This window comes from Pleurodeles waltl, chromosome 7 (genome assembly GCF_031143425.1).
Source record: "Pleurodeles waltl isolate 20211129_DDA chromosome 7, aPleWal1.hap1.20221129, whole genome shotgun sequence".
Lineage (NCBI taxonomy): Eukaryota > Metazoa > Chordata > Amphibia > Caudata > Salamandridae > Pleurodeles > Pleurodeles waltl.
In genome coordinates, this window is record NC_090446.1 from 1,404,091,826 (window position 1) to 1,404,118,336 (window position 26,511).

The window sequence follows — 26,511 nt, forward strand, 5'->3', positions numbered from 1 at the left end:
GACACTGGTGGTAACTGATTGCTTTGCGATCGCGTTCGCGGTCACAAGGCAATGCAGCATCACGCAGCGACTCGCAAATAGGAAGGGGAACACCCCTTCCTATTTGCGACTCGCAGTCCCGTTTTGTGAGTCGGTAACCAGGGTACCGACTCCCAAAACGGGAATAGGGCATCGCGATGTGGGTTTTGAACGTCGCAGACAGCGAAATTCGCTGTTTGTGACGTGAAAAACCGTTGCTACATCTGGCCCCAAATCTTGTGACCACAATATATGAAGCAATCAGTTTGTCAATATCTTGAGTCACTAAACGTCATGCATCATGACCCCTGTGGCCATGAATAACCACACCTTTAGTAAAAGTTAGAACGTTTATTTCCCTATATTAACAATGCTAACATAACATATATTAGTGTCATTACCAAATGATAAACATATATGAATAACTCTGGCTGACCAAATCTTCTAAAGAATCTCAATTTAACTAAAGCATTTACAGTTAAGCATTCAAGAGTCACAGTACAAATCAATAGTAACAATAACTGCAATAGAAATTACATACATCTAGTCTCAGCAGGTAAACAAGATCAATTCACAATTAATAGCATTTGCCAACATTGTGATAATTAACTAAAATTAGAATAGCATGTTTGGACTTCATGCAAAAGTAATTTAGTCAAAAGTTAATTTGGAAAACATCTAACTGTGGTGCTATGAAAATAGCGGTTGGTGCCTAGAAATTTAAAGAACAAAAATCTGCCACAACAATATCATTTTGTTATACATCTCCTCAATTGATTGGCAAGCTGTGATTCTCTTTGCTGGCTGGACATCCGTCTGGTCAGCTTCAGAACGGGGCAGTGAAAAGAAATGGTTCAGATACGGTGGGCTCTAAGCTATCTGAACCACATAAATTAGCAAGCTAAGGAATCAACATTAACTCAATTTACTCTATGAGGATGGTTATAAAGGAAAAAGAACATCAGGAACTGCTCAGCTCCTCGAACAGCGTGAAAAGGAATAATGGTGAACCAATGGCAAAATGGCTAATGGCACGGAACACTGCAATCAGGCTAAGTTAGAATTTTCTAAAGAATTTTCCCACATTTTCATTGGTCAGAAAATTGTATGTTTACTGTTGCTCCAATTAAAGTTAAAACCAAAATCTAAGATACAACTAAACGATCTTTCACACGTCAATGATTGGCTCCTCTTCTCCTGTTCCCATCATCAGGATTGTCAGGTAACTCTTTTGTTGCAATCCATACTCAAATCAGTACATCCATTGTTGATTCCTAGGAACATTTCAGTCTCACACATCAAGTTAACTTAGTATCCTTTCTAGTACAACATGGTTCCATAAGAAAGTTAAAGACATCTGAAAATCGTTTGGTCAGCACGGCGTGAACAATGAAGGCATTTATTCTCTAGTCTGGTAATACATTTTCCACTATTTATTAAACATTGCAGCGTGACATGAGGTTTTGCAAACTTGGCCCTGACCTCACCAACTTATGGCCTAAAGTTAGTAAATCAAATACATAACATGAAATCATTAATATGACATACTAATACATTTTCCTCTAGACGTGCACAATAACTAATAATAATATGCATCCACTAAAACGCTTACATAGCTTATGGCAGCCACTCAAGTGGGACATTTTCTAAGTCACACATCATTTTTCTATGTTAACTTAATTCCATGCAAATTCTTAACCATTAATAAATGAAATTCATTAATAATTAATTCAGCTTTCACATGATGAATATTTGATATCACACCCAGGGAACATTTCTATAATCCTTAGCTTCGGTATCTTCTTATTAAGGAGTTGGCAGGTTTTTCACGCTACCCTCTGGAGTGGCTGTGGTGGGTGATTGGCCTTACCTATCATCTCTCATGTTATCACCCACTCAGTCCCTTGGTTAATAAGACAGCTCTTGCAGGTACTAGAGATTGAAGCGATGACTCACCTAAAAGCTGATGGTCATGTGATCCAGAAGCTGGACCATAGATGAAACAACTATGTGAACAGAAATGCTGCAACTCTGCCTCTGTTTGCTTGTGCTTGCTTTTCAGTGCATGGAGGGGTTTAGTTTGTTTCACTTCTGGGTTTACTTCATATACCATGCCCTAGGTGCACTCCACCTACCCAGAGGTTACGAACTCTATGTTGGTCTCAACGTTAGGCTACAGACTGCTCCTAACAATTAGATATACATACCTTCGTTTATTATCGATTTCCACAGCACCTCATGCATATGCACATAAAATGTTCTCTACACCATATTTCAAGCATATCCTTGAGGGTCACTCAACTCTTCCAACAACAATAACACCCATATATCAATGCTTAATTTGCAAATAAAAATGAGCTGGTGCCCAAAGCTCTCCTCTGAAGCACACGGCTGCTGCAATTAAATGTGCGAGCACAGAATACAGCACAGTGTACTACTGAAGCCATCTCCGGCCTCTTTAATCCATTTACAGCCACTTCCTGCCACTTCAGCTCACTCTTGCAGCTTTCTTCTTTACCACTTTGTGACGCTTTTTCATTTTTCTCAGCCGTCATCTTTCCCATATGTGTCTTTTGCTAACAGTAAATGCTTGAGGCAGAAGAATTATGTACCAGCCCTCAAAAATAGGTGCAATTGCCCCGCAAAAATGAAGCACTGCCATACATGCCAAACTACACACAAAACTCTACCAATCATGCACTCTAATGCAAATCTGAGTGTGAAGCAATTCATAAATGCTATCATACAATATCATATAGCTCTGCAATAGGAACTAAACAGTGAAGCATCTTCATCCAACTGCTCCTGCAGCTGAGCAGTACATATCTCCCCCTTCTGCAGCACAGCAATGCACCGACTGCAGTAATTACAGGGAAATTGGAAAGTAATATTGCACACCTCACTTTAAGTCTCACAAGCGACTCCGTCAGGCTGTTGGTGCCAGAGTGAGGATACAGAAATGACCAGAAATTAACAATGTGCCAGCACTTATTTATAGAAGAATAATGCAAAATGATGGGACCCTCCTGCCGAACGTGATAACAAAGCCTTGAGACTCCTACATCTCACAAACACTGTTTGACCTTGAGCTGAATGGCCTCCCCTGAAAGGGGGCGGCATCCTCTGTGCCACAGGAACTGCAGGGGCCTGCGTTTCGCCCCCTTGATTGTTCCCCAGTTTGTCCATTCATTTTCTAAATACAACAGTTACAACTGTTAGCAATACTCTTGCAGCCATTGCTTTTGGGTTTATTGACAAGTTCCTGACTATGGACGTGGTCTCCTTGCATTGAATTACAACAATCTGCTCCAGGTTTACTTCATGATGTCACACTGCATCATGGAGAATGACCACATCTGTACTGCTTCGGTTCCAGATTGGCATTGCTGATATTTCTGGATATGCTATGTGATTTAATTCCTTTTTGTGAAGCGCTCAACATTGCCTCTCTTGTCTCAAGGCACTTCGAATGAAAGACAACGACCTGACCCAAAAGCCCAAAGATTACAAATTTAACAAATGCAAAAGATTAGTATTACTTCTCAGAAAGTTCAGGGATGTCCATAAAGAAGGTGCAACAGTACAAAAACCGCTGCCATGTTATCCTTGTATGAGAGTAACATGTCAAGATTTTTTAAAGTGGAGTGGGACTTTGCCAGGATAATTTGTGATTGGGGCTAAGCTACATGCTTTAAGGTAATTTTCGCTTTTTGGGATCCAGTATATTTTTTTCAAGATTGTGGAGCCAGTGTTACCAATGCTAAGGCATAGTGTTTTACCGTTTTGGAGCTGGGTCACATGATTACCAGGTCTTTTACGTAATCCAGCCTTGCTAGAATTGTGGCTGCTACCATTGTATGACTTTGGTGAGACACTTTTACATACATACCTTTGTTTTTATTAAGGTAGGTGTCCATCTAAAGGGGCAGTATGTAGGGCTGCTGAGCTTCCGGCCACCATTAATATCCTTAACATTTTTGATTTCAGATTCAGTCAATATGTCCCTATCTGATAGCTGATCTCCATCACACTCTTCTGTAGGTTTTTCACTCTTGCAGTATTGCTCTACAGGCGCAACATAAATGGTGACCTGAAGGACAAGGCAGAAGATGATGGTTGGTACGAAGGTAGCATGGAATAGCATTGTTTTCCAAAACATCTTCTGGAAAAAATACTTTTCAAAAATATCTTTTGCAATAAAATAGTTTCCCAAAACATCTTAGACCAAATCATTACTTACATTTTCTATTAAAAACACATATTATAGCTTAGAAATATTTCTTTGTAATATGGCAACTCAGTTTCAAAAGTAAGATGTATCAACTTCACTGAAGGACATTTTGTAAACATTGTGAAATGTTAAATGGACACATATGGATGAACAAATACAATAAAATAGATAATGATACATATGAATAAGTATATTTATGGCCATATATACATATATATATTAAATTAAAGAAACAAAGGTTAAAGTGACATTATTATAGTTAGATATGGTACAATAACCTTGTGTTATTGAAACAACAGAATTCACTGAAAAAACAAAGGTTAAAGTGGCATTAAAGTTAGATGTCGAAATAAGATAACTAATATTCAAAATAAAACACCGAAATTCACTAGTTATAGTTTACTGTGGTAACTATAACTTGTGCCACCATCATGCACTGTTTATGACATCACATATTACATCACTCATGACATGTTAACTGACATCATTGATCACATCACTGATGACAACTTAAATTGCTGATACCACTGATACCACCACAGTTATGTACAGGAGGCTTGGGTGACATTTAAATTGTGCAAGCATAATCAGGGTAATTATGGGAATTTCGCATTATGCCTGTTATGAAAATTACACCATTATACCAATTTGTGTACTTATGTGCCTTTCATGGTAAAAGTGTCTCAAAATGTTCCAGTTCCAGTAAAGATTTTCACACACAAGCAACAGAATGTGGGTGGGTGTTGTTCACGGTGTTTTTCTCAAATGTATCAGAGGGCCAAATATTAGTGCGATGACAGACTTCATGCTAAAATATATTTTTTCCGTACATTTGACAACATTTCACTTTGCTGAAGATTTTGAGACACTGCAGATTGATAAGTAATGTAGAATATAAAGGTGTTCCGCTTAGACCTGGTTTATTTGACACTTTTGTTGTCTCTAAGGTTGTATGCAAGATGTGCCCATTTCAATAATGTGTGTAGTATATTTTACTAATATGTTGCGAAATATTGCACAATTTCATCCTTCTCTTCTTGTTGTTATTTGAGGTTAGTTTTCACCTCTTTTTCTGAAGCTGGATGATCCTTCTGGTACTCAGCCTAGGCAATCTCTTTTTGATGTGTAAATCTGAAAGGTGGTCCACATCCTTGCTATTCTAATTGACTACTGCCAAGACTGCTCCAGTGCACCTTGTGGTTGAGGGTGGTGCAGGTGACACTACATGCACTTACTTTTCCCCAGTTGGTCGATTGAATCTACTGTAGCAGGAAGTTGATACATGGTTCTCTTGAGTGCCTCCAGATAACATGATATGTTTTGTTTTTTTTGTGATGCAACCATTTTCTGAATTAGTGATGTGAAATCGTATTCAGAAAGTGTGTTTCCGATTGGTTCTATGGTATGTGGGTATGTTTTTGGAGACTTTTCTTCTAGTAGCCAAGCAGTTGACTGATTTCATTTTATTTATTATTTTTGATCTTCATAGGTACTGTGGTACTGCTGCGGCACCCAGAGAGCCATTGGCAGAGTATCCCAGAAATCACATGGTATTTTTGTTTTCTATTTTGGGTACTGCTGGACCAAAACTTTTTACAAAACTCAAGTTTACTAGGAAGGGCCCTTTCAAGTGTATTTTTTTATCAAGTAGGCAAAGTTACGGGTTGGCAAGATTCCAGATTGATATCCTTCTACACTAGAGTTAACAACATCAAGAGCATTAGCATTTTTCTCCAAACAATGAGGTTTGCAGAATGAAATGCAGGAATGAGTGTGCCTCAGTTGTTCCATGTTTTCATACAAGCCACGTATTGCAACTGAATATTCCAGCTGAAACACCACATCTTGAATTTCCAACAAGGCTTTTTATTCCTTTAACTGACCACTTAGGGATAAACCCTTAGTGCAAAGATATCTTGTATGCTCACAAAAGTATACAGCCCCAACATAACTAATGAAAAGTATCACATGAAAATTAAACAAACCAAGTATTAATGTTATTCAAAAAGAAAGAAACGATCCCCAGCTGTAAGGTGACTACATACTATTATTAGATTCAGATGACAGACTCTTAACAAAATGGTAGAACACTGTAGTATGTTATGAAGAGTATTGAAAGAGGATTTCATTAGGAAGAAGTTTGGGCTTGACAGCATAAGACGTGTTTCTGACATCTTCAGAAAGTATGAAAGAGAAGACTTGATTGCATAACTTCTTAGTAGTTATTCTTTAAAACATATGTTTTGGCCATAGGTTCTGCAACAGTGTCGCATTGTCATATATTTGTTCAGGGGGCTCAAGCTGAAGTGAAACAGTTTCAAGGTCAGCCACTGTGACGGCTCTAAGAGAATGTGGATATTTCAAGGGAATAGAATATGGAGAGAGTTTGTTATGACTGTAATAAGATGAGACTGTTATTAAATCAGACTTGTATAGATAAGTGCTGTCGATTTTAATAGGCATCAAGCAGTTTGGGCAAATTGAAGTTGCATTTTGAACTGAGGAAAATGTATAGGAATAGTTAAACCTAAAAGCAACAATAGATTAGAAGAATACCTTGGCAGCTGTTCAATGGGAAAAAAAGTATTAACTTATCTCATAATTATAAGGACAAGAGAGAGAGGTAAGATATTACAGCTCAGTTTAGACGCTTAGAGCTATTGACTCTCAAAGTGTATGCAAAATTAAAGTTAGTTAAAAAGACCTGACTGTAAATCCTGGCAAAGAAAGGAAGGTTTGGTCGAACTAACATATACAGATATACTTTGTAGGACTTATTATGCACAATTATAGTGGAATATTTGTAACCTGGAAAGACAATATAGAAAACACCTATCTGCGCAATAGCTAAGAAGAATTTGAAAGTTCAACTTTGACTTGATTTATTTGTTTTTAGATAAACTATGGATATCAGAGGGGAAAATATATCTAGTCTATTATGGATAAGACAAGCCTTGTTTCGCCTAAGAAATAAAAGCTAGAACACCTTGAAATATGTAAACTTCTCATCTATCTCAAATAACACACAACTGCTATTTGATTATGTTATGGTGTACTGACAGTCTTGAGGTCACATGTGTTTGATCAAAATTGTACACTTACTTAAAGGGGGTCAGGCCTGACCTTCCTCTGATTTATGTAAGGGTTTTAATCTAGGTGTATCTGAGAGACATAACTATAAACAGCAGGGGTGTAGCTTTGGAGTGGGTGTTTGGAATGTTACACCCCCCTAATAAATGTATTCTGTATGTTAGACTTGGCATCCTTGGAGTGGTCTCCTCTAACCTCTTGCCTCTGTTTCCCTGGTTGTGGATGTGTGCTGGACTCTGTTTTTGCTGTTTGTGTTACTGCTATCCAGTGCTAAAGTGCAAGTGCTCCTCTATAATATGTGTATGTAATTGGCTTTCTATGATTGGCATATTTGATTTACTGGTATGTCCCTAGCACAGGGTGCACTAGAGATGCCCAGGGCCTGTAAATCAAATGCTACTAGTGGGCATGCAGCACTGGTTGTGCCACCCACATTAGTAGCCCTGTAAACATGGCTCAGACCTGCCACTGCAGTGTCTGTGTGTGTAGTTTTAAACTGCCAATTCGACTTGGCAAATGTATGCACTTGCCAGGCCTAAACCTTCCCTTTTCTTACATGTAAGGCACCCCTAAAGTAGGCCCTAGGTAGCCCCAGGGGCAGAGTGAAGTGTATGTAAAAGGTGGGGCATGTATGTATGTGTTTTACATGTCCTGACAGTGAAACACTGCCAAATTTGGTTTTCACTGTTGCAAGGCCTATCTCTCTCATAGGTTAACATGGGGGTTACCTTTAAATATGATTAAAGTGTAGATTCCATTTGGGAACAGATAGCCATGTGGTGTTTGGGGTATCTGAACTCACAATTTAAAAATACATCTTTTAGTGAAGTTGGTTTTGAAATTGTGTGTTTGAAATGTCACTTTTAGAAAGTGGGCATTTTCTTGCTTAAACCATTCTGTGACTCTCTTGTGGATTCCCTGTCTGGGTCAGTTTGACAGTTGGGCTGTTTGCACCTCTCTCTAGACAGTGACATAAAGGGAGCCGTTATGGAGCCTGCATTTCCTGATGAGCCATCTGTGCTAGTAGTGGGGGAGAGGAGTGGTCACTTAAACCTGAAAGGGCTGTGCCTGCCCTCACACAATGCAGACAACCCCTTGCTGTGTGTCTGGGGCCTGGCCTCACAAACAAGAGAGACTTTCCTTTGAAGTAGGCCTACTTTAAAGGCAGAACTGGGTATAAGAAGGGTACCCACACCCCTGAAAATTAGACCACTTCTGGAAATCAAGAGGAATCTCTGCCAAGGAGAAGAGCTTAATAGCTGAGGAGAAGTACTGCCCTGCCTGTGACTGTGCTTTGTGGAGCTATCCTGCAGTTGCTGCTTCTGCCTGTGAAAGGGGACAAAGACTGCACTTTATTGTGCATTCCTGCTCGTGAATTAATCTCCAAGGGCTTGAACTGAGCTTGCCTCCTGTTGTTGAATTCTCAGGGCCATCAAAGACTTTCCCTGCCAGCACCTGGACTCTCTGCTGAGACTCCTGCCCTGCCAAGTGGTGCCCTATCCAGTTCCAGGGCCCCTGAAAGGTGAAGCTGGCAGACCAAGACTGAAAATCCACGCACAGACCACAGTGCGGGGAAATTTTCGACGCACCTTCCGAGACGCGGCTGAGAAACAACGCGGCACCGGCTTCGTGGCTGAAATCTACGCTCCACCTGCATTGCGGCTGGAAAATCGACGCAACGCGGCTGGAGAAACGATGCGCAACACCCACTGACAGAGGCTGATAGCGTCGCAACCCACAAAGCGCGGTTTTCTGATACAGTGTGGCCGGATTTTCAATGCAACATTGCTGGGCGTGGAACAATGACGCAAAGCCTGCCCTGACCCGCTGTGCCTGTCCGGATCGGTGCATCGCTCTCCTGCGGAGAGTAGAAATGACACACGCTGACCTGACCGGAGGAGGAACAGCGCATGGTCTTGCTTGCGGGTGAGAAATCCACGCATCGTTGGCCTTTTCCGACACACACTCGTCCGTGAGGTGTTATTTTGACGCTACCCAGGTACTTTTGAACGCTAATAGTGTTCTTACTGTTTTCCTAAGGATTTAGGACTCTTTTGTGTTTTAAATTCATAACTTGACCTGTGTATGTTGGATTTCTGTTGTTTTGGTCTTGTTTATTTGGATAAAATAAAATATATTTTTCTAAACATGTATTGTGTCATTTTGTAGTGTTTTCATTGGGTCACTGTGTGGGTTGGTACAAATACTTTACACATTGCTTCTGAAGTTAAGCTTGCCTGCTCGTGCCAAACTACCAAGGGGGTGAGCAGGGGGTTAACTGATGGTGATTCTCCATTACCCTGACTAGAGTGAGGGTCCATGCATGGACAGGGGGTAACCTGACTGCCAACCAAATACCCCATTTCTAACACTGTAGCAAATAGTTGGGCACAGGTGCTTTAAGTCACGTATGGTGAGGTGTTTCTCATGGATGTTTACATACACATGAAGACAAAAACACACACACACGTTTGCCTCTGTTTATAGGTCTTAAAATTTTTATTTTACAAAATATTGAGTTACAAGTACTCCTCACAATCCACAGTCTTCTCCCTTCCTACTTCTACCTTAAGGCCCCACTCTCTGCCCTGTTTCTCATATAATGTATTTTAATCAGCATGATTGTTTGAAGATCTGAAGCTCACACACATCCTACCTTACTGACCAGGCTACGCTCCTGATTAACAGTTTTTATGACATATAAAATAATTTATGCATTCACAGTCAATAGGTTAATATCACAGCACATGTAAGGTGACTCCAGGTAACTTTTTTCAAGGAACAAAAAGTATGTGGATGGTATCTCTTGTGCAATGACATTGGCTAGAATGAAATGGCGATTTTCTTGAAATACTGACTTAAGAAGTCCCATAAGGTTACTTTAAAAAGAACAAGAGTGGGATAGTCCCTTGTCTTCGATTCCTAAAGTTCTGAGGTTTTCCCAACAAAAATATTGAAATTGATGGTATTTATTTATGCTGGACTTGGTAGTGCGGGGTAGCGGATTGCAGGAATATGGTATTTTTGTGTCTCTAAACATGTGTTTATGTGAAAATAATATAATGATGTTTCCAGCCTCCAGGTACAGAGTGTCTTTTAATGTTATATATAAAGGAAGCCGTTTTCCTAGGGGAGAAATTGATTATTCAAAAATAGAAAAAGAATAGTAATGCAAATATTAATAATTATATTAATGAATTCTTTAAATTAGACACTTATTAAAGGGTGATCACTATAGTTAGGAACGGACTTGACTTCTGTACCGACATTTGAGGACATTTTCCAGTGTTCTATGACTTTGAAACATCATATTAATTTTGATATTTTTGCAGGGATTAACAATATGTTCAGGAGAATGAAATAATTTTAAGTAGATAAATGCTTGCTCAGTTATATGCTATGTTAATGTAAATTACCAATTGTCAGTTTATGAATACTAATGAAACAAATCTCTGGTGGGAGTCAGCAGCCACAGCATTTTCTGGAATTAATCCCACTATACTTTTCAAAAATTTCGTCTTTTTATAATAGGAATGGCTAATATATTTTCAATTATTGATTGAGGTTAACTTTCCTATAATCCCTCAATTTAGAAGGGGTTTAAGGAAAAGCATCTTGTGAGTGTATACTATAAATGTATTGTTCGTTGATTTGTAATCTCACCTGGTGAACAGCAGTTTTGTTTGTAGATATGAATCCGTCCATGTAAGCAAGTTGTGCATTTTTAGATGTCCATTATTTCTATTCTGGATTTAATTAAAATGTTTCACTTGTGTAAAACTATTTTCTTTACCACCTTATAAGCCCTTTGTTGTCAATGGCGACAGACCTAGCACTGCTTATTCATAAGGGAGGATGGTGTTAGCACTTTTGTCATGCAACCTCTATCGAGCTAATCTTGTCTTTCAAAAATCTGAGCCATTTTTCACATGAACAGTTATCAATATCTTTTTCAGATAATATATTTAGCTCGATTCATTCTTGTTTGCTTTAAGTAGAGCATTGTGATCGTGTGCAAATGGAATATACCAGGGTAAAATCTGACTGCCCCATTCAACGAGTTCCTTGCATTGGAACTGGGCATGGCCAAGATTTCTGAAACATCAATAAAAATTCGCAGTTTAGAGTAATATTAACACGGGTCAGTTACAGTGCTACAAATTGCAGCATATTTTGTTTTCTGCAGCATCGTACATGCGACTAAAGAAAAACTTTGCACTCAGTCGTGCATACGAGAGTTGCAATCTATTTTGGTGACATCGAGTAGTCTCTATATGCAGTTGAGTTAACTGTAGAGATTCCCTCCAGAAGAATATTTTTCAGTCCCGGGTCTTATAATTGCAGAGAAAGTTGATATAATCAGCACGTCTATGTTAGGCACTGAAAAGTTTGGAATCATCTGACATGCATGAGGAAATTGATGCAGAATTGTAACATTTTGTGGTGCATGAGTTCTTTGAGTGTCAGATACAAATGTTTTGGTATTAATCATCCCAAACATTTCACCACTTTTTTTTCTATAGGTCCGGGATGTATCAAACCGAGTTGTTCGATATCTGGATGAGAGAGGGGTACTGGATCAGGAAAGATCTCAATTATTCACGGTATGGGGCCAGTGGGTTGACCACGATCTCGATTTTTCTCCTGAGAGCCCCATGGCAAGCCCAAGCAAAACTAGGGAGGAGTGTACCACCACCTGCGCTAAAGAAGCAAACTGCTTTCCTATCATGGTAAGTTAGTGCCTAGAGGCACACATTTTTAAGGACGTTTGAATGAGCTCATTGTGACAACTTTCAATATCCAATGTGTCTTCTGAGTGAGGGAAATGCCCAGCATTACTGTAAGAGATTCCTACTAAGAATTCAAATTTCAATATTTTTCGCACCAACATCCAACAATGATGGTTTGGTTGGTTTCACAATTAGGCCATGACACTGATACTCGTTGTTGACAGTATATTATAGAGGCACACCTCTCAAGAAAGCACTCTGAGGCTGCTCCAATTGAATGACATGTTTTACAAATAACATAAACATTTAAAAAGTTAGATCCGATTTTTTTCATTTCACCTAACTGTAGATAAAAGGAAAAGTACATGTCAGTAGAGACGGCATTACAATGCGTTTCAGGCTATCTTTTCCTCAGTGCGTGGTGGTCACTTTTGTTATATTATCTTCCTTTTGGTGTGATTTTCCCGAAACATAGAAACCTCATTTTACCATACATTTAAAAAACCCTTTGTATTATGCAACATTTTTAATATCTGCTAAGTCTTCAAGGATTCCCTCTATGAGCTCTCAGGGTAAGATTACCATCAATGTTCTTGACTAGATATCATTATAAATTGAATATGGTGGACTGATATAACATTATCTCTAAGAACATTAACTGCTCAAATAATCTATATTATGGTTTTTCAGATACCACCAAACGATCCGATGGGTAACAGAAGGGGCAAGTGCATTGCCCTATTTCGCACTGGTCCAGCGTGCCCCACTGAGACAATGGTCAGAGAGCAGCTGAATAGCTTGACCTCCTTCATTGATGCTGGCATGGTCTATGGAAGCACAGCCTCTACAGCTGACAGTCTAAGGAATAAGACCAATGATCTGGGGTTGTTAGCTATCAACCATAAGTTTCAGGATGGAAATAGAGCATTTCTGCCATTTGAAGTTAACCAAAATAGTGTATGTGCATCCACCGATGAAACTTCTGGAACTCCATGTTTCATTGCTGGTAAGATCCATCATTGCAATCATGAAATGTACTAATAGGCTCTGTGCTTAGTCTGATTAACTGAGTTATCAGTGGGATCTTCTGCTATATTTAAAGTGTTACTGTTATATATATTCCAATAAATAGATAGGTTATGCATGTGACATATTGTATACATATGGCAACAAGGCAATTCATCACTGCAAACTACAATGATTGTATAGTAAGTAGTGCAGATAGGAGTGAATGGTGACAGCAGAGTTGCTAGACAGCACACAGTGATGTTTGGGCTCTGAGGGGTGTGTCGGAGGTGAGGTGCAGGGGGGAAAAGGAGATAAAGTGTGCACTCTTGAGGGATTCTGTGGCATCCTAGTGCCAAGGAGGTAAAGTGTTGCTTATAGAAGTGAAAAAGGAATGGCACCAGGTGGATCTTGACTAAGACTGCATTCCACGAAGTAGAAGCATAGCAGAATAGCATCTGACATCTTGTCTTTGAAGTACAATGGATCCTACAGTCGATAGCCAGCACATTATTTATTCCATCACGATAACCAAAATCCAGAGGTTGGTAGGCTTCAGAAATTCAGCCTGGATTATAGCCGGGCAATAAATCATGATTGATGTAATCAAGTAATCAACCACTTGAAACTTACTGATAGAGGTGTGTCAGACCCATATACATGTATCTCTGATGTTGTTGTTGGTAAGTTGTCTTCCAGGGACTTCGGATACAGGTTCAAAAATCAACTGAAGCTCAGAGACAGGGGTGGATCCAGATCTATAGGAACCCCTCTGGATCAGCTACACTCTCTTTCTTCCAGTATGGCATAAAGTGTTGCAGAATGTTACTGTTGAAAGTCATTTATGCTGTGATAATGTTAACTGGAGCTCAATAATTGTTGATTCTGAAAGCAGTTGTGAGATCAAGCAGGACATTCAAGCAGACATTGTCACCAGAATGTAGTGGGGGCTTACATTTTATGACTTCAACTCCCTGTAATCTAGAACTGCAGAGGTCCACTGAGATTTAAGTTTTGAAACATTTGTTTGTCAAGCATGCTGTTCAAATGGATCTTCTCCATCTATTCTAGGCTGATGTGAGGATGTGTACTGATGTGGATTGATGTGAGATTCTAGGCTTGTTTGGCGTTTATCGTTACTCCCAGTATAAAGAGACTACATGAAAAAAATAACAAACATTACCAAAGCCAATTGGTCTTTCCTATGTGAGAGCTCTTTGCTTTGCTGATGTCTTTTTGCCACATTGTGCAGCAGCGTGGATGCTGTTCTCTATGGCTAAAAGTTAGTGGCATGGTGTAGAGTGGTGTTTAGGAGAGTGGCATTGAGTGGAGTGGCATAGAGTGAAGTGGCACAGGGTAGAGGGGAGTAGACTAGAGTGGGGTAGAGTAGAATGGCATAGAGTGTAGTGGAGTCGAGTGGTGTAGAGTGGAGTGGCATAAAGTGGCAAATATAGAGAGATATGGAGTAGCGAGTGGAAAGGACTGACATAGAGTAGAGTGGAATAGAGTGGAGTGGTGTAGAGTGGCATAAAGTAGAATAGAGTGGGTAACATACAGTGAAGTGGAGAAGCATGGAGTGGCATGGAGTGGCATAGAGTGGAATGGTGTGGCATAGAGTACAGTTGAGTAGTGTGGCCTAGAGTAGAGTGGTATAGAGTAAAGTGTCAAAGAGTCGAATGTTGTAGAGCAGGGTGACAGAGTGACATAGAGTGGCATTGTGTGGAGAGGAGTAATGTGGTGTAATGTACAGTGGAGTGGCATAGAGTGGAGTGGCATAGACTGGAATGGAGTAGGGGGCTTAGAGTGGCATAAAATAAAGTGGCGTAGAGTGGAGTGAAGTGGCGTAGTGTGGCATACATTAGAGTGACGTAGTGTGGAGTGGCTTAGACTGCTAGAGTGGCATAGAATGCAATCAAGTGCCTTACAGTAGAGTGGTGTTGAGTAGAGTGACAAGAGTGGAGTGTTGTAAAGTGGAATGGCATAGAGTGCTGCACAGTGGCGTTCTGTCGAGTGGAGTCACGTGGAGTGTTGTAGAGGGAGTGGTGTGGAGTGGTGTAGAGTGAGTGGTGTAGACTGTAGTGGAGTGCAGTGGATGGTGAAGTAGGTGAAGTAGGCTTGAGTGGAGTGGAGTGATATAGAGTGATGTACAGTAGAGGGGGTAGAGTAAAGTGGTGTATAGTAGATTGGTATAGAGTGTATTGCCATAGAGAAAAGTAAAGTGACATAGATTGGAGTAGAGTACAGTGGCAGAGTAGAGTAGGATAGGATTGAGTGGTGAAGAGCGGAGTGGAGTGGTGTAGAGTAGAGTGGTATAGAGTTGATTGGCCTAGGGTGGAGTGGCACAGAATAAAGTGGTGTAGAATAGAGTGAAGTGGCATTCAGTGACATGGAGTGGCGAAGAGTGGCATGGAGTGGTGTACAGTGGTATAGAGTGGAATAGAGTGGCATAGACAAGAGTGGTACAGAGTTGTGTAGAGGAAAATGCCATAAAGTGGATTAAAATATAGAGGTGTAGGGTGGAGTGAAGTGTCATAGAGTTAGGTGGCATAAAGTAAAGTAGCATGAAAGGGAGTGACACAGATTAGAGCGGAGTGTCATAGAATGGCAATCTGTGGAGTGCAGTGACCTGGAGTGGCTTAGAGTGGAGTGGTGTGGAGCGGAGTAGAGTGGAGTGGCATAGAGTAGATTGGCATAGAGTGGAGTTGAGTGGTGTAGAATTGAGTGCTTGTAGTAGTTTTGAGTAGAGTGGCAAAGAGTAAATTGTTACAGAGTGGGGTGGTGTAGAGTGGGGTGGTGTAAAGTACATAGAATGGGGTGAGGAGGAGTGGAGTGGAGAGGTTTTAGAGTGGCATAGAGTGGAGTGCATAGCGTGAAGTAGCATGGAGGAGAGTGGCCTAGATTAGTACAGTTGTGGGTGTAAGTAAATAAATCATCAATATAGACAGCAAATAGGGTGAAAGCAACATAAAAAAGATGTAAGTAGGACAGCATATTGCACATCCAGAAACAATACTGAAACACTTATAAAAACAAATAGTGTGTTGCAAGGAAATGAGGAAGAACCAAGACAAGGACGAACACATATACTTGGTTTGTTCTCTAGGTAGGAGCTAACACACACAAGGAAGCTAAACCTACAGCAGCTAAGCAATCAAAAGATTGCAAATGAGAGTGACAATGAAAACAACCAATGGTGTGTTGTCAGCGGGTTGTAATCCCTTTGAATAGTAAACAATACATCTCCCAGCACAGTGAGTGCACTGTGTAGGCGAAACATAAAAATATTTAAAATTACTGAATACAATTTCTATAGCCATACAATATTGAAGACGAGCATTGGCTTATTTTAGAGAATGGAATTCTAAAATCAAGGTTATATTTTTCAATTTCTTCTAGAAGTGATTGTCGTTAAGACCTTTACTATGTACCAGATTAAGAAAAAGACATACAGTAGCTAAATGTCAAAAGTTTAATAAGAACAATAGCAGTGCAGAGGGGACACACCTCATTCATGAGGTAGTGCATGCTCATTTACGAATTCTCTTGTGTACTTTTATTTGATGATTCAGTCACATTTAATTATGTTTAGGGCCAGACTGCATATGCAGCTCTTACAAATGTTGTCAGACCAGCCCCCCTAGGTTACAGAGTGAGCCTGACCACCACAATGGATCTTGAAGGGGTTCTCCCTCCCAAGAAAATTTGGAAATAAATGACAAAAACTGTGCATTCTACAACACATTTTTTCAATATATGATCAATTGTGTTAGTTTTTGAAGCATACTAAATGATAACCTTGCAGAGCACCAGGATACAGCAATCTTTATTAGGGGCTCTTCAATGATTCCCCTAATCATCGCTCTCTAACAGTGCCTCTCATCTCTCCATAGTCCCTCTCTCGCATGTATTTCATTCGTTTTATAGTACCTCTCTTACCAGCGCAAGGTGTTGGAGCACTTTGCATCACACAGGCATACAAAGACAGTGAAGCACACATGTGTAAATCAGTGTGTAGAAAATATTGGACAAGACAAAGGGGATTACAAGGTGTAGGATTCACGCCATTCATAGTGGTAAGCATTTTTTTAAGAGTGCTTCGTCTGGGGAAGCATAAAGTCAGGATTCAGAACGTAACACTGCGGTTAGAGTTAACTTTACTAATAATTTATTTCTCCACAAACCCATTTTAGCAAGGAAAATCAAAGTATGACGAAAAAACATAACTTTCTGACCTTTACCATGTTTATAACATATGAATTGCACAGTAACCAAAGTACCTCTGTGACAAAAGCAGTATGCCACTGAACATTGCACAAATCAAAAACTGTTATTTGCATAGTACACGTTATCTCCAGAAGACACATTCATCACCAGAGTTATCTTGGCACTTTGTTACCTGAACACTGTTGGATAAACAAGGAACTCAGCAATGCTTTTAAAACTGCTGCACTGCTACAAAACCTCCCTCCCAGTAACAAAAGCGGCCCCACCCTTCCTGCCTCTCGGGAAGTTCCCGAAGCCCGGTATGGCCAGTCCGGCTTTGACTTTGTTCTTGTTTTACTCGCTCTTTATTTTCCTTTATTTATTTTCCATTTTTAGAATGATTGAAACAAAGATGTTCCCGTTCAGTGGTCAACAAATATCATATTTAATCACAGAACCAATATTAGTTGCATTTCACCTTCTCAAAGAGGTGTTTGCACAGTGATTCCACCCATAATGTTAATTTTCCAGCTGAACAGATTTGCGATTATAGGATGTATATATTTTTTCTCAAAATAGATATTTTGAAAATGTACATATTAACGTGAAATGCATAGAGCAAATGTTGTGTGCACAAAAAGGTCCTGTGAATTACTATCAGGAGACTGGTCCGGGAAGTAAACAGCTTGCTCAGCAAGACAATTTCTCCTTGAACCAATTTCCAGTAGGAAAAATCACACATTAATTTGTGTTATGAGAAGTGGCGAATATTTCGCATATTTTGCATAAAACAACATATCTAATGGAAAAGTACACCTATTTATTTTCATACTTCAAAATGGTAACTCTTATGAGTACTTCTGAGAAGCTGCAACACTTGCAGAATCTCAGAAGTACTCAGAGAGGTTTGATGTGCTCTTAGATCCACGATTAGCTTGCTTTGCGTACCTAATTGTGGACTCGATTGCATTCACTCTTCGTTCAATGGATAGACCTTTACGGATTATGATGCAGTAGACCTGAATTAATTTATCTCAAACTCTCATTCATATACCTCATAATTACGAACGGCCTGTAAACATAGGTTCTGAACCCATAGGAATAATGATTCAGCGGACACATCAGTACTCAGTGGTAATCCTCCAAGTGATTTCACCTTCTTCAAGCAGACAAAGACTGTGGGCCACTACCCTGGAACAACATGTGGCAATCTGCACAGGGAGACCAATTTCCACGTTATTCTTCATAACTCAGAGTCCCTGTTATTTCTACCCCCTTTGAAATAGACTCAGGGACGGCAAATAATGAGGATTTTTGCCTGCCGCCCACTTGTAATGATCAAGCTTTTAGGCCTAAGTTTTGGAATGGGGTCTGTGTCAAACGTTTTTGGCCTAGGGACATGACATCCTTTATTGAAACATGCCTTGTGAACCTTTAAGGTGTAGGTAGATGTCCTACATTTAAAAGCAGGTGTGAAGTAGGCTCTTCATGATTCTCACCTGGCTCTTTCTTCAGCTGCTAAGAGAGATGTTGATATTGGTCTTGTCTGCAAACAATTGCTAGAAGTCATTTCAATATGTGCTTGTGAATGATGGAAAGATTGACCGAAACAAAGTGTGAACGATTCACATTTATAAAGCATATTTACACTTATACAAATATGCCAAATCCAGTAGCAACTGGTTACCTTTAAAAATGGGGGCAGGCATAATTCTAGGCTAAAATTTTGGTGAGCTAGCCTGACATCATCTCACAAGTTTCTAGGGACTCAGCGTCACACATAGTAAAATTCAGTTACACTTAATGTCATTCTCCCTCATTTTCATTCATTTTCGTTCATACTTACTCTTTCTCTCTGTCACTCATTCTCACTTATTTACTCTCATTCACACTTTCATTCACTTTTGCTTACTTTGACTCACCTAATCTTAGCTTCACTGGATCACTCAGTCTCACTCATTCTCATTTAATCTCACTCAGTGCCACTCTCTCTGATTCACTCCATCTCCCTCCAATTCACACAGACTCACACATTCTTACTCAATCCCTCTCATTCTCACTCACTCCTACTCACTCAGTGTCACTGTGAGACACTCATTCTCAATCAGTTGTACTCATTCCCAGTCAGTGTTCACCTGATACACTCAGTCTCACTGATGTATTCAGTTAATTTCACTGAGACTCACGCTGACTCATTTATACTCACTCGGTCTCACTTATTCTCACTCAGTCTTCCTCATTGGGACTCATTCTGACTCACTTAGTTTCACTAGTCTCACTCATTCTCAGTCCTTCTCATTCTCACTCACTCTCAATCTGACTCACTCGGCCTCACTGATTCACTCAGTCCCACTCTTTCAGGTTCACTCAATCTCACTCTGGCTCACTCATATTTACTTAGTCTCACTCATTCACACGTATTCTGACTCGAACAATCTCACTCTGACTCACTAAGTCCTACTCATTTGAAATCATTATCACTAATTCTCAGTCATTTTCACTTAGTCTCATTCAAACTCACTCTGTCTCTCCCATCCTCTGACTCATTCAGGCAGTGGCTCACTCGGTCTCACTATGACTCACTCAGCTTCACAGATGGTAAAACTCAGTTACACTCACTGTCATTCGCCCTCACTTTCATTCATTAGCACTCATACTAAATCTTTCTATCACTCATTCCCACTCCCTCTGACTCACTCCTTCATTGACTGTGTCTGTCACTCTCACACACAGACATGCTCACACATGTACATGCTCTCTCACAGCCATGTTATACGGTTCCTAGATAAAGGGACTGAGTATTTAGGATGGCAGAAACTTAGAATGTGGGGAACTGAGTATTTCAGAAACTGATTGTCCAATTCCAAGCTAGCTCACAGTGCTTCACCTTCACCCCCAACCCTGCCTGGGTAAAAGGTGATTATGGCAACCTAAAAGTGACACTCTGACTCCCCATGGAAGTCATGGAAACAGATCGCACTCTTGCGTTGTATTACTCATGCTTGCCCAGGCAAAACACAAGAGAGATACAAGGTACATTTTCAGTACATTTATGAATCATTCGTAATCCGCCATAGGGGGAATAAACTGTGATAATTAGGCAGATGAAACCAAGCACAGCAATCAGAATTATGAACGTGGTAAAGACAATGAATAACCCAACCATGGTAAAAGAGTCCTAGAGGTCCGTACTTACACCTACGACTATACTGGGAGCAAAGCAGTCCTACCCTCCTGCCTGCCTGATCTATTGGATTAGCCTCAGCCCCATTCCTAGAAATTAGGCTAGATTCTGGATACTTTTTATGTTTTGGATGATATGAAAACAGGATTGCCTTTTCACAGAATGCTCGGATTGGTAGGACCAGCTTAGCTGCCAGTCATATAGGAAGGGGCTGGCCACACAGTCACATAGGGAAAATCCGACCTGTTTGCTATGCCCAGTCAATTGCATCAGTATTGTGTCATAAACCACTGGAAACAACAATTGATAATAGGAGGAAAAAGATCAGGTCCATTGGGTGTCTGCAGGGGAGATAAATCATTCGAGAATATCAAGCAGGAAATAAATTCATGAAATTAAAAACAAAATGAAAACTTTCTTATTTTAATCCTTCATTATGCTTTTAATGGGTGATGCTTAGATGCATAAATAGAACAAACAATACATTGTAAATTCATTGCAAATGTCTTGCTTTTTTAATTTATACACTCTGGTTTTCCAAATTGTGTTTTGTAATTTTCCAGCATTGCAGTTCGTTTATCAAATAATTCTTAAGTCTTCTAAAGAAAATATTGTGGTAAACCTATCCCCTAAAAATTAAATAGTGATAGACTTCTAAAAAATTTATATATATAAAACAAATATTTAGCTACCTTTGCTTTGAGTCAGTATGGAGGAGTTTTTAAAATACTTATATTTGTTTCTAAGGATTAAGGAAAAAACACTTCACCTTTTACTCTGGCATTCAAATCTGTCAAATTGCCTAAAACTCATTTTGTCATTATAATGTTAAAAAGTTTATTTTCTTACCCTCTCTTGAAAAGCATGTAGTTGGTATTGAAACTGGCATATTTTTTATAGTTTTTTGCCCGTTATTTTTCACTACTTTATTATTAACACATCATATTGGTCGCCTGAACAATCAAGGTTATATCTCAGTACATTGATGATCAAGCTTATACCTCAGAGGACTGAAGCACCGTGTTGTTTATCTCTCCGTCCACTGAAGCGCAGCACAAGAGGGCTAAGAGCTACCTTCAGCACCTTGACACTGACCTTAGTTGTCCTCTATATAAAGATTTTTCTCATTTGGGGAAAGAAAGCAACTGTGGTAACAGAAAAGCCCACAAAGCAGAGAGCTTAGCACACAAACCGCCTTGGCTTTCTGTCTGGGCAAGAATCCAGCATGTTTTGAGTACAATAAATGTCTGTGATTTTCAACTGATGCCTAAAGAGTTGCCCCTCTTATAAGACTGAGGGGTAACTTATTTGTTAAACATTGTAGAGTTTATGAAGGGGATGTGGTATTCATCCCCATCAAATTTGTCATCATTTCCCATCTGATTATGCTCTACTAGGACCACTTAACATAGCTGTAAAGTCTATTTCCTCCATTCTGATGACACAATTAAAAGCTACCTTTTCAAATTTGAGGGTTTTTCCTGTAACCTCTATCATAACGTCTGCTGGAAACAGTGGTTCATGATTGCTCAGAAGAAAAACATGGTCTTCTACTGCCTCATCTCTAGCTTCATTTCCAACAGTGTTTCTCAACAAATCATTAGTATTAAATTTTTGCAGCATTTCAGCTTGGAATGATAACTAAATGAATCTGCATAATTGATATAATCAAATTTATTTATACTTATATATGAAACTCTAAAGTTATCTTATGTCTCTCAAGGTGACCGTCGCGCCAGCGAACATACAGGTCTTATAACCCTGCATACCTTATTTGTGCGAGAACATAATCGCCTGGCTGGAATCCTGAAGACCTTAAATCCAAGATGGAATGGAGAGAAAATCTATCAGGAGTCTAGGAAAATAGTGGGAGCAATGATGCAGGTATTATATGTTAGGTGTTATGAGGCAAGCATAGTGCATTTACACAGCTAAATAATTGCAGATTTCAGAATATTGGGTCTTCATAATATGTCATCTGGGAGGTGGAGACATGGGGTGACGTACATTCATTGAATACAAAGTGACACAGGAAATAATTTCATATTCTTTTGTACCCACACACCCAAACTTTGACCTCACTTATGGACCATTGTACATTTAGGCCCTCATTACAACCCCGGCGGTCAAAGATCAACAGGGCTGTTTTGGAGTTTGTACCGCCAACAGGCTGGCGGTACAAACTTGGGCATTACGACCGCAGTGGAAGCGCCGCGGTCGCACCGCCAGGACCTGCGGTTTCCCGACACTTTTGTCCCAGCGGTTGTAATCCCCCAGGGCAGTGCTGCCCAGGGGATTACGAGTCCCCCTCCCGCCAGACTTTTCATGGCGGTATAAACACTGTACTGCACTGGCATGGGCATTGCAGGGGCCCCCTGCCATGGCCCCATGGAGCTTTTCACTGTCTGCTATGCAGACAGTGAAAAGGGTGATGGGTGCAACCCCACCCGTCGCACAGCCGCAACACCGCCGGCTCCATTTGGAGCCGGCTCCCGTGTTGCAGCCGAGATCCCCTCTGGGCCGGCGGGCGGAAACCAGGTTTCTGCCCGCCGGCCCAGCGGGGATCTCAAAATAGACTTTGCAGGAGTGCGGCTGCATTGGTGGCCACCCGGCATTTTCAACTTGGCGGGCGGCAGTTGCTGCCCGCCAAAGTTGAAATGAGGGCCTTAGTTTTTAAAGAAATCATATTTCTATTTTCTGGCTGCAACCGCTTGCTAGCAGCAGCCAGGCACAACACTTAAAACAGTGCTTATTTTAAATCAAATCAAACAGTATACCTCTCGTGGAATGAAATCTAGTACCTCCGTTTGATCGGGGAAAAAGGATGTGTTGAGCTCAGTGGACGCTAAACGTCTACTGAGAGCGATTCATCCTTTTCCTCTGATCAACCAACTAAGTTTGATTTTAGCCCCCTGGGCGGTATCTCTTTGGTGTATCAAATCTTCATTTATGTTTTGTACTGATTCTTTCTGCTTGCCTTTTTCTTGTCCAGATGATGGCCTTGCCAATTTTGCCAATCATGCTATGGGGTCGAAATGTCGACAAAATAAAATAGTGCACTATTAGGATTTGTCAGGCAGAATGCATGCACTGAACTGCATTTTGAGGTGTGTTGAGAATCAGCATTCCACCAGCCCCCAGTTTTGTGTGTAAATATGTTGTATATTATCCAATGAGTTGTAAATATTTTTTGTACAGCACCAACGCACTACTTTTCACGTTCGTTATTACTCACCATCACTGCATCATTTTTGGAGCATCTGATTTTTTTATACCAGGTACCGAATTAAACATACTTGATTACCTTATCCAATTGGTTTGGATAACTATATTTAGCCTAGGCGGTTTAGGTTTATATCCCCCCCCCCCCAAGGGACCACTGTTATTTTTTGCATTCTGTAGCCCAGGGTCCCAGGGTTACGGATTTGCCCCATAATAGTTTAGTAAAGCACAAAATAGACAGCAAATACTAATTCCTCTGCAATACATTATCCAACATGCTCATTGACAGAACTCGCCTAGATTCCAAGCAGCAATTAACAGAGCCTCAAAGCCATCACCACCTATCCCATGTGCAGAATTTGAGCTGGTGATTGCAGGTTGGGACCACTGCACTCGCTTTTGGGAACCAGGTCTTATTGTGTTTTTTCACAATTTGACTCAGAGCAAAAGAGAGAAAGGCATGGAAGTAAGAAAGACAGAAGAAGGAAATATAGAAAAATAGTGACAAAGGGAGAAAGTAGTGATGAAAAAGAATGTGTATGTAAGTAAATATATATATATATATATATATATATATAAAAACTTTGCTTCCCCATAGAACTTACCTTCACAATATTTTTGTCCTTGATATTTTTGACAATATTTTGTCCACTTGAAATGTTTTCCTCGATATTTTGTCAAAACACCATGCAAGTGCACACTAGGATATTGTACTCCTGGGAAAGAGCCTGGGGGGCCTCTATTGTAAGACAACATCTAGGGTTTGATGCGCTGCAGACATGATGGAATCGCTCTGTCCACCCTGGACAGTAGCAGAGGGTGGGTATTTGTAATAGTCACCAGGTGCTCATGTCCTGCACAAAGTTAGGAATTATGGGGCATATTTACAAGAAAGTGGCACATGGGTCCTGATGCACCACTTTTCTTGTGTCACCCCTGCCCCACCTAACGACACCATGGTGTGCCGTATTTTCAGTAGGGCGCACCGTGGCAGTCGATTGGATGATAGCGTCAACATTTTTTATGCTATTGTGGCACTTTGCTGCACTAGCATCAAAAATGTTGATGCTAGTGCAGCAAAGCACATGCAGGCCCATTAATTGAAATGGGTGCGTCATTTTAACGTTTGCTCTGAGCAGACGTTAAAAATTACTGAAAAAATGGTGCAGTGAAATGTAAATTTCACTGTGCCATGTTTTTGGTCCTTACTGCATGGGAATGCCCCCTTGCATACATTATGCCTGGCGCAGGCATAATGTGGCTCAAGGGTTTGCAAAGTGTTGCAATGCTTTTTAAATACACGCAGGAGAAAGGCCTCCTTAACACCGCCTTAGGGTAAAAAATAATGACACTACCGTGGCGCAAGGTGGCGCTAGGGACATGTAAATATGCCCCTATATGTGAAAATGAGATAAAATTGCCTAACAATTCTGCTTGTTTATTCTAGATAATCACATTCCGAGACTACATTCCCAATCTGCTTGGTGATATGTATAAAAGAGAAATTCCTGAGTATTCGGGATATGATGAGTATGAGGACCCGCGGGTCGCAAACATTTTCTCCATTGCCTTTCGTTTTGGTCATGCCACAGTTTCACCATTCATCTTCCGCTTGGACAATAATTACAGGCCTCGTGGTAACAATTATAAAGTTCCTTTACACAAAATCTTCTTTGCTACCTGGAGAGTCATCAAAGAAGGTAAAACACAATGTGTAGCTGTGTGGTGTAGCTCTATTTTTCTCAGTCAAGTAGCATTGTTATTGTTTGCTTTGGTTTTGCCCAGTGGAAAATTATAATCTATACTTATCTTAGAACAATTGGTGTAGTTAATAAAGAATATTAATTTTACTAATTCTAGACACAGTCATGCTATTACATTGTTCAACAGTGAATGGGGTACTGAAAATAGGGTGATGGCAATCTGCTACTACCCACTGGTTTCACCAAATATGCTGAGGAGCTTTACAACTACTACCTAGTTCACCATTCTGTCTGCCCTGTGGATAAGGTAGGCACTGATCTTCATGATGTCATCAAGACAATAGTGATCCCTGTTCCTACAGATCTGTGGGCCACAGCTGAGAAACAAGCATTTCTGAATGTTGTGGACACTCATTCATGGTCTTGTCTTGAATCATTGGCACTGCGTCACCAAAGCATCATTTTTTTAAGCTCTGGTGGCACAGTGTGCTCGTCCATATTTACAAAGCCACGCAAAGTCACCTTGTGTGGCTTTTCATGGCCTTGTAAATATGTACCCCGTTCACACATAACACTGCATGAGAGGGACGTTCCATGGGTATTGCTGTTGGAATCTGACGGAATCTGATGCATTGCCATATTTACGAGCCTGGGAATGCGTCAGATTCCTAGGCCACCTTAGGGATGACGTTGAAGTGGCACAACAACAGGGAGAAATAACATCATTTCTCATCGTTTTTCCCCTTACAATGTATGCTGCATTCTGCATTCTGCAGCACACATAGAAAGAGGAAAACACCATTAAGGATTGTTTATGTGCAGACAGGTGTCCCTTTCTGCAGATACAGAATCATTCCTGCAATGCCGGTAAGCACCATGGTGCAAGGGTGCCTGCGTTGGCGCTAGGCAGCAATTTGTGTGCCAGCGAAGAGGAAAGAACAGGAATGTGTTGCATTTCTGTAAATACAACACATCCCTGCACTTTCAAAATGATGCAGCACAGCATGCTGGCTTACAGCACCACACTGCAACATTTCATTGTAAATGAGCCCCTTAATCAGGTGTACTTCCTTCAATGAGTCATGTTCCATAGGTAAATGGTGTGCCTTGTCCAAGACGTAGTAT

General features: G+C 40.4%; 1 protein-coding gene across 1 annotated transcript in view; it reads left to right on the forward strand.

The window, feature by feature from the left end:
- Window positions 1–26,511, forward strand: part of LOC138247060 (eosinophil peroxidase-like) — a 129,503-nt gene that overhangs the window by 91,903 nt on the left and 11,089 nt on the right. Inside the window, exons 6-9 of the mRNA XM_069201809.1 lie at window positions 11,863–12,069; window positions 12,760–13,075; window positions 22,185–22,345; window positions 25,131–25,383. Of these exons, the coding sequence (XP_069057910.1) occupies window positions 11,863–12,069; window positions 12,760–13,075; window positions 22,185–22,345; window positions 25,131–25,383 (937 nt within the window). The remainder of the gene's footprint in view (window positions 1–11,862; window positions 12,070–12,759; window positions 13,076–22,184; window positions 22,346–25,130; window positions 25,384–26,511) is intronic.